An 8,972-nucleotide genomic window follows, 5' to 3' on the forward strand; every position below is an offset into this window, starting at 1 on the left:
CCCGAACCTAGCTCTTATTGTTATTAATTTATTTATTTTCGGAAAGAAGTGTGAATATATAATCTATCCATCCAGACCCCATTCATCCATGTTTCACTCATAAAAATTACTTCATTTCAACTCTGGGCATGTTAGTTGTGGTGTTTGCCATTTAGTGGAAGGGTATTCATTTTTTTCTGTCCATCACTGTAAACAGATAAACACAGAGCATTTATCATAAATACAGAATTTAATTATTAGGTGACCAGTTAAAGGAAAGTGGAGAACTGTTTGGGAAACACTCTTTTCGGGTGTAAAGCTCAGTTCTCCAGAGGGACTCAGAGTCCAGCCGCAGGTGAGGCGGCCGGATTATCCATTTAGTATGCCTCTTGGATGCTCCACCGGTGTTCCAGCCTTGACCCAATGGGAGGCAACCCCGGGGAAGACCCAAGACACATGCTGGCAAAATTGTTTCTCGGGAATCACCTGGAAGTGGCTGGGGAGAGGGAACTCTGGGCTTCTCTGCTTATGTCGGTGACGCCTGCAACCTGGACGCCAGAAAAGTGGAAGAAAAATGACGGATGAATGGATTTCTATTCCTGGTTCAAGGATAAAATGAAGTGAATCCTCGCTGACTGTTAGGAGAGCGAAGCAGATTACACCCTGGCCTGGTAACCAGATGATAACTGAGACTTCCTCCATTCGTTTTAACCCCATTTGTGTTGCGGGTGTGCTCGAGCCTGTTCCAGTTGACTTTGGCTGAGAACATCGCCCCAAAATGCTGGGCTAGTCACCAGACAATCACATTCACACCTATTGACAATTTGGAGAGCTCAATGACCCGACGATTTTTGGGGAGTGTGCCAGGAAGCCAGAGCACGCACAGAAAACCCGTGCAAATTCCACACAGGAGAGCCCGAGCCTGAGATTTGAGCCCTTGAACGTCAGAACTGTGAGACAACCGTGTGAACCACCAGGGTCAAAAATCCAAGTTTGGTAAACTCCAACAATTCCGACATGACATGCACTTCCTACTACCACAGACAATAGTCTGTTTTTCTGACACCAGCGTGTCAAATAGTCCCCGAGGTTCATCGCTCCCTACCCGGAATGAGTAATTTCGAGAGAACGGCATGGGCTCAGCGCATTATCCTGTTTATTGTTTGGGGAACAAGCAGCAAATGTCAGGGAGCAAACCCTCTATTCATCGCCGTTGTGACTGCATGTCATTGTCAGCTCCCGAGTCACCAGTAACTTCGTAGAGCGGCACTGGAAGATTTACGCAGCTCAATTAGTCCTTTAGTCCAGCAGAGGCACAGGCAATGACCTTTTCTCACAATTCTTCTTCCTCCTCCCATTATAGATGACGAACAATGAACGCGGTAATATGTTAGCTCCGTCTCGCTTTTCAGCTCTCTTAGCCATTACTGCAGTCTTCTTCACCATTCTGGAAAGGCTAAAGCCACACTGTTCATGTCAAACAACCCTTTTTCATTGTTACCAGAATCCCGATCTTTATACTCCGTAGCTCAGGGGGTTTCAAACGTTGTGGGAGCACTTTTTTCCTGAAAATATTTTTCCTCAATTTTTTTTTTTCTCAACATACTAGTCCTGCATTCTACTGTGAGTTGTTTTCTTCAGCAAACACACGTGACCTCCAATTACTTTTTTTTTTTCAAAAGACGCTAGTTTCGCCGTACCGTTCCAGTGAATTTCACTAATCTTCTACCCTTTAATCTCATCATAGGTTACTTTGTCTTCTTACTTGAATTATTTGACAACATTTCAGATGCATTTCATTTTATTAAAACAAATGTACATACCGTAATAGTCTTGAAAACAAATATATACATAAAGACAAAAAGTGGCAACCTTTCATATGAGTCACATTTTATAAACATTAGTCAGGTAAGGCATCCTTGGACGTTGTGGGTAACAAGAAATACCTACGAATAAATGACTTGACTAGTCTCGCATATGATATTCAGATCTAGTGCCTAATTTTGGCATTGAATATCACAAAGAAAAACACACTTTGCTTGGTATTATACGCCAGTTCACCAAAGTTCTTGGCTTGTTGCGACACTGTCTGAAAATTCTAAACAGATATAAGGCTACAAGATGGATAAGGGAATGCATACCTATCTGAGTCAAGCATAGGAACAAACCTGTGGGAGCATTAAAGGGTGGTTTCCAAATTGCAGCAGTGAATCCTTTTCCTCTTCATTTTGTAGGGTTCTATTGGTTGCACTGCTTCCAGTATGTTTACATTCAAAATGTTGTCTAATAAGATTTGAGCCTCCCTGCATTGCTATGTCAATCTAATCTGCCGAGGAACTTCACAGTCAGTTGTGCTGGTAAAATATAAGAATCTCTGGTGTGCAATGAGTTTGATCACATTTTTCTATCATCTACTGTATATGAGATATTTATTGATTCTGCAGATGATTTATGTGGCACAATTGCATTTTTGTGTGGTATTGATGGTGACTAATTGCAATGCATTCATGGTTGTATTAAGAGCTGGATTTAGTTGGATGTATCCCCACTGAAGGCCCAGGTCACAAATGTACGGCCCACCACTGCTAAATCTTAAAGTGTCTTAAATCTTAAAGTGTATGTGTTTTATCCTCTCCATGTTGATGTTTTCTTTCAATGGTTTATCATAAGCATTTAAATACATGTGTACTGGTATCAGCAGAGATACTCGGACCGTGAACTATCACTCTTGTAGGTCATCTGGGAATCGATACTTGAGCGAGAGCAGAGCAGCAGTCTTTCCGACTCGTGAGTGGGCCTCCTTGCCCATAGCTCTGTCGGGTGAGGGTTCATGGTCCTTTGCTTCATGTTGATGGTCTCGAATTTGACATAGCTCTCCTTCTCCAGCTCCTCTTCATCCGGAGCCGCTTCGCTCGCCTTGTAGTACAGGGTGAGGATCTTGTAGAGCAGCAGGCCGATGAGCGGCAGCGCCAAGGCGCAGGCAATACCGCTGATGATGATGAAAAGCTGGTTCTGCCCTCCCTCCTCAAAAATGTCCAGCGTGTAAAAGTCAATGCAAGGGTCCTTTGCGGCAGCACTACCCTTGGCCACGAGGCAAACCGAGTATCTTAAACCAGGTGAGAGTTCCTCCAGCAGAATTTTGCCACTGCCTGCAGTAGTCTCCACTGTTCTTTTGTAGTCATCTTCACCATCTTCTCCATAAGGGGAATAAACAACGGTGAGGGGAGAGTTCTTGGGTAACCCCTCTGCCTTCCAGACCAAAACCGCACTGTCAGATGTTTCATCCACAATCTCCAAGTCTTTGACCAGCTTTGACGACTCACTTTTCTTACTTTTCTCATCCGACACAAACTTCCGCCCGCCACCACCTTGCTGGATCTTTGCGGGCTGAAGCGAACCCCTTTGGATACTTGAAGATGTCTTTGGCTTCACTGAGAGGGCCACTGCAGTTGTCTGGACCATGGGAACGGTTGAGGTGAAGATGGTTACATCTCCTGCAGGACTGTATGTCCAGCCTGAGCCTGTTGGTCCCGTCCCAACATTGGGCATCACCGGAGAGATGGTGGTGCTCATAGTGCCGGCCACTGAAAGGGATATGGTGGCTTCTGCTGCACCAGCGTCATTCTTGGCTCTGCAGCTGTAGTCCCCAGCATCTTTGTGCAGGATCCCATGTACACTCATGATGGACCATCGGATGCCATCCCCTGGTGACTCCTGTACTGTAGAGACAAACAAGTACTGTCAATATGAAGACCTAGACACCTTTTGTTGATTTGTTTTCAAAATCTATCAGGAATAAACCACCTGAACATCTATCCTTCCACCAATTTTGTATACCGCTTGTCCTGTTGAGGGAAGCTGAAGCCTACAACCCCTTTTCCAAAGTTCCACCCCAAAAAAGCCTGGTTCCTCCCTGTGTGGTTGCTTTTTCGTGACACTTTTTTTATTCCGTGTGGCCACAATGGAACCATCCCTCACAACCTCTTCCAACCTGGTTTGAGAACGCAGGCCAAGGTGGCTGTCATCTGACTGGCTGTAGCCATTTGAGCCAGCCGCCACCAAGTCATAAAAACCAAGTCATAAAAATGCAGTATATCCAGTCCACTGATACAGGGCATTACAACAATACTTTACCATATTTGCAATTTCAAATATACCAAAGTATGAAATAGGGAAGGTTGTAGTAAAAATGTTTGCAAGCGGCACAATGGGCCCATTCAAGTGAATGAGAATGAGCCCCGTCTTTCAATTTATTATATTCACACTTTGGTCTTTAGGGCCGTAGTATATTGCACAATGTTAGTCAAGGAACATGAAGGTTGAAAAATGTGACTCAATCTCATTCACTTGAAAGGACCCATTCAAAAGAATGGAAACGGTGGTGTGTGCGCTGCTCAAGAAAATTTTGACCGCAAGCTTCAGTTTGTTTCACCCGCAGCTACATATGAAATTGTAAATATGGTTATGTGTTGTTATAAAACATAATAAATGTTTGTTTGTTTTTAATGTACTGAGTTTTATGCCTTGGAGGTTGTTTCTTGCTTTCCCTCTTGAGAGCCTGAGCGAGGCCAGGCCATTCTAGAATCTGTAATAGAAAGCGACCTATCCCAGCTGGCTTTGATCAAAAGGTGCACTAAACCCTGGATGAGTCACAACTCAAACAGTCACCATACATAATATTTTCAAAAACTAAATGTAGCTTCATACCTGTGTTGTTAACTAGTGATCCATCAGACCGAGACCAGTATAGGCTTGGTGTTGGGTACCCTGTTGCGTCACATCGCAGAAGAACATTACTACCGAGTGGGGACGTGATCTTTGTCGCAGACGTCATGACCGAGGGCTTGACACAATTGTCAAGCTCGGCGCGCTGAAAGAGGACGCCATTGAGGTTCTCGGGTGCACTGCAGGTCAGGAACAGGTCCATCAGAACAACGGGTGTTACTGCCATTTTGGATATCTCGATCAACTTGGATATCTTACAGTCACAAAACCAGGGGTTGTCTTGGAGTCCTGGAAATATGAATCAGGAGAATCAGGTTTTCCGTGTACATCAGAAATTCAGACAAAAGCACCAGGATAATTTTCATGTGATTGGGAAGTTGTTTGACATTTTGTCTGTTTTGTCATTTTCTTCTGGGATATTTCACAAAATCTGAAGACACATCACCAATAAATAAATAAATAAATAATTTGATGGCAGAAATAGATAGAAGAGGCAATATATATTTTTTCCAGTAAATAAATAATTTTCTGACCAGATTACTTGAAACTGATTTCCCATAGCACATCGAATGATCTCTCCTGATAATGGTTTGCAATCACTGCTGTAGCCTCATAAAATTAGAGTTCAAGGGTCGTGTATCAACAGTATGCTCCTGTGCAAGAGCCTGTTGCACACAATAAGAAAACATGTACCCAGTGCATATCAAATCCTTTTAAACAGATTAGCTGTCCGAACAGTGTCAAGTGCATCTAATCTGGCCCTGGCCTTTATTTGGTGTGAAGCCAATCACCAGCCGCATCAATAGATTACAGCATTTCCGTGTTAAAATGAAGTGAAAAGTAGCAGTTTGATCTATCAGCATTAATGATGCCATTGTTACAGAACATTTGACTCCGTAACAACGAATGAGCCACTATTGCCTGTTAGAAAGATGATCTTTCCTGCCTATGTCATGGAACACTCCTTTGAATGTAGTGTATTACAGCAAACACCCATTTCATGCTCTGGAATCGAGCAACATGGGGATGGATAACGTTATGCCTTCACTTATTACAAGCTATAGACAACAATTGTCTTGGCATCTATGATATTGATAAAAATGTATGTAGACAATCAAATCTTGGGGACACTATAGATGTTATTCATTCATGAGGATGAATCTGAGTGGGATTACAAAGAAATTATGCACACCACTTCTTCACTTAATGATAGGGATCATTTAACTGGAGACAATGAGCTTGAACTGAGCAGTCACTTAATTAGAATTTGCTAAATTGATCATGCCTTGGCGCTTGTAGGTTTGGGTAATTAGAACCCATTTGTCTATCTTTGTCACAGTCTGATGGAACCAACTGGCTCATGTAATTAAGACTGACCTGTCCTGATTGTGACACAATCCTTGGTACTCACCCAGCACCACCTTTTGGGAAACATTTGATGTGAGTGGCTCGCCGTTAAACGGTGGCCAAATATCCATGAGGTCCGAGGGCAGGGTTGCTAATTTGTTGCTGGACATATCCAAGTACGTAAGCTTTTGCAGGTAGGGAATGGCCTCAGCGGGAATGCTGGTGATCCTGTTGTTGTGCAGGTCCAAGGTCCTCAACAAGGGCATCTCCTTGAGGGACTCCCATGGGAAAACAGAGATCACGTTACCATCCAGCCTCAGCTCGTGGAGCACTTTGAGGTTGTAGAAACTCCCTGTGTCCACCGAGGTGATAGAGTTGTATGTGATCCACAGGTAACGGAGCTCTGTCAGGTAGTAAAACGCTTCTGTCGGCACTCGGCGGATGGCGGTCTTTTCCACCCGGAGCTTGACGGTGTCCACAGGGACATTGACGGGGATGTCGGACATGTCGGGGTCATTGCAGAGCACAGACCTGTGAATAGACATTTAAATGTGTATGTGGTTGAAACCTGGAGGTGGGAAAAGTACTCACCCTCTGTACTAGTACAGAGACTGGTATGAAGAAGACTAATAAGTGTAGAAGTACTGTTCATGTAGATGTGCTGCTTGTTCTTAACGGTACACTAAAAAAGTGCGGACTCTGGAATGTACTCAAGTACAAAATTACTGTCCATTACATACAAACCAGGTTTTGTGAACTTGACACAATGAGGAGCAAAAATTGTGATACTGTATATTTACGGTAAATTAAGATTATGCTAGCAAAGCATACCTTGGCTAATGTGGAAAAAAAAAACATTTCATATGAGCCAGTAATAACAACAGAATATATGCCTTGTATCTGTTGTTTTTCCACATGAGTAGCATAACACCATAAGTGTGTGGTGTTTGAACTGGCACTAGACACTGAATCTATTGACACCTTCATTAATGGGGTTGTTTCCGCCTTATAAGAACCTGAGATCTCAGTCAATTAAGCTCTCACCATGGGGTTGACTTTACTTACTCTTCTTATGTCTTTTTTTTGGGTTTGTTTTGTTTTTACGTAATGTCATGAGCCACAGAGTTTGAAAAAAGTAATTTTGACAAAGGATTACAAAGTACAGAAATGAGTTTGGAAATTTAGTGAGTAACAGTAAACAGTCATCAGAAAAATAATTACTCATTTGAAGTCCAGATACCTGAAAATGTTTACAGATGTACGCCTAGCAAAGTGTTTTTACTTCCAAGCACCATTGAAATGGTAAAGCAAGACCAACCGAATGACACGCAAGTACAAGCACCCCTCAGGCCATGAACTGTTACTGTTTTATCATCTGGAGGATGATTAGCCCGTGGTAATATTATGATCATCATGAAAGATAAAACCATGTTTTGGGTTGTTTATTAGGATTTCCTTTCATTTGTGCTCAAGTTTCTTGTTGACAAACTTGTGAGAATATGAAATTTTGAAGAGAAGTAATATTACCTGGTTCCCGATCCATCGCTCCGTCCATGGAAAACACAAGTGCACTGGGCCGGACAGAAGGGACGAACCGTGTGAAAGCAGCAGATCAACACCAACGTCCTGAAGATTTGATACATGATTTCAACGACAGGACCCCAGTCACTTGGAGGACGGATCGGGAAAAAATACCTCGGGATTCATTATAAGTTCCAAGGATTCCTTCCAAAAAGCAAACAGACAAGATAGAAAAGCGCTTTCAAAGTCCATAAGCATCGACAGCCTGGCGATGGACTTATTGGTCAGGTCACCTGTGAGATGCTAATCGCACTCCCCCCAGCCTTGCCGAGATTAGCTGAGGATTTCGTGGAGTTGTAAGGGTCACGCAAACTCGGCAGCAGGCCCTGTAATCGTTAATCAGCCACTTCCAGAAAGGGTTCCCCTAATGTGATAGCCACCAGGCCTTTGCAGATCCCCCTCCAGTCTTTTTTAAAACATTTTTTATACTTTGTACATGTAAGATGTGTGGCACCATGTTATAATAAACACACCTACTTTATAATTCAGAGTTAAGGAAGACCCGGGGCTCATACAAATCAATACTCTAAATGGCCAAAATGATCCAACGACGACACCTTTAAAGTTGCACTTTTTTTTCTTATCCAAGTAAGTATAACAGGTAAAATATCTTATGGAGGGAGGTATGTCTGAAGAGATTTCACACCAATCAAATTGTTATACAGGAAATTATACACACATTAACATTTATAAATATCGAATCAGCTCCACATAAGTATATGTTAGTGAATGAGTCAAAAGTACCGGTAATGTTAGGTAAATATATACACATATATTCATAAGTAAGTTATAAAGAGTTGGGTTAGGGATATGTTTAGGGTAGTTCAGGTTTGTGGTTAGGTCAAAGAGGAGGCATGGAGAATGATTGAAAATAACTAACTACATAGATAGATAGATAGATAGATAGATAGATAGATAGATAGATAGATAGATAGATAGATAGATAGATAGATAGATAGATAGATAGATAGATAGATAGATAGATAGATAGATAGATAGATAGATAGATAGATAGATAGATAGATAGATAGATAGATAGATAGATAGATAGATAGATAGATAGATAGATAGATAGATAGATAGATAGATAGAGAGCTAGATGTTTTTGTGTATTGTTTTACGTATTGAAAACAACTTTTAAATAAATGGCTTTAAATCAGGCACAGACAAGTTTAGGTCCCAGAGTTAAGGCTCTACCCCAAAAGGTAGCATAGGCACAGGTTCTGATTAAAAAACAAACGAAAAAATTCAGTTTTTTTTTTTTTTTTTGCATTCCAAGTTTAGTGTTGTAATTGTGTTTTGATTTTTGTGGGTGCATAACCCTGCCTTGTTATGTTACC

At 42.0% G+C, this 8,972-nt stretch overlaps 1 protein-coding gene across 1 annotated transcript; it reads right to left on the reverse strand.

The window, feature by feature from the left end:
• Positions 1–1,363: 1,363 nt before the first annotated feature.
• On the reverse strand, positions 1,364–8,528 carry lrit3a (info leucine-rich repeat, immunoglobulin-like and transmembrane domains 3a). Its single transcript, XM_052064743.1, has 4 exons — positions 7,579–8,528; positions 6,116–6,582; positions 4,687–4,992; positions 1,364–3,698 (listed from the first exon to the last, which is right to left on the reverse strand). Exons 1-4 carry the CDS (start codon positions 7,692–7,694, stop codon positions 2,674–2,676), a joined length of 1,914 nt encoding a protein of 637 aa, XP_051920703.1. The 5' UTR covers positions 7,695–8,528; the 3' UTR covers positions 1,364–2,673.
• Between the last annotated feature and the right edge of the window lie 444 nt (positions 8,529–8,972).

This window comes from Hippocampus zosterae, chromosome 1, assembly GCF_025434085.1.
Source record: "Hippocampus zosterae strain Florida chromosome 1, ASM2543408v3, whole genome shotgun sequence".
NCBI classification, from domain to species: domain Eukaryota; kingdom Metazoa; phylum Chordata; class Actinopteri; order Syngnathiformes; family Syngnathidae; genus Hippocampus; species Hippocampus zosterae.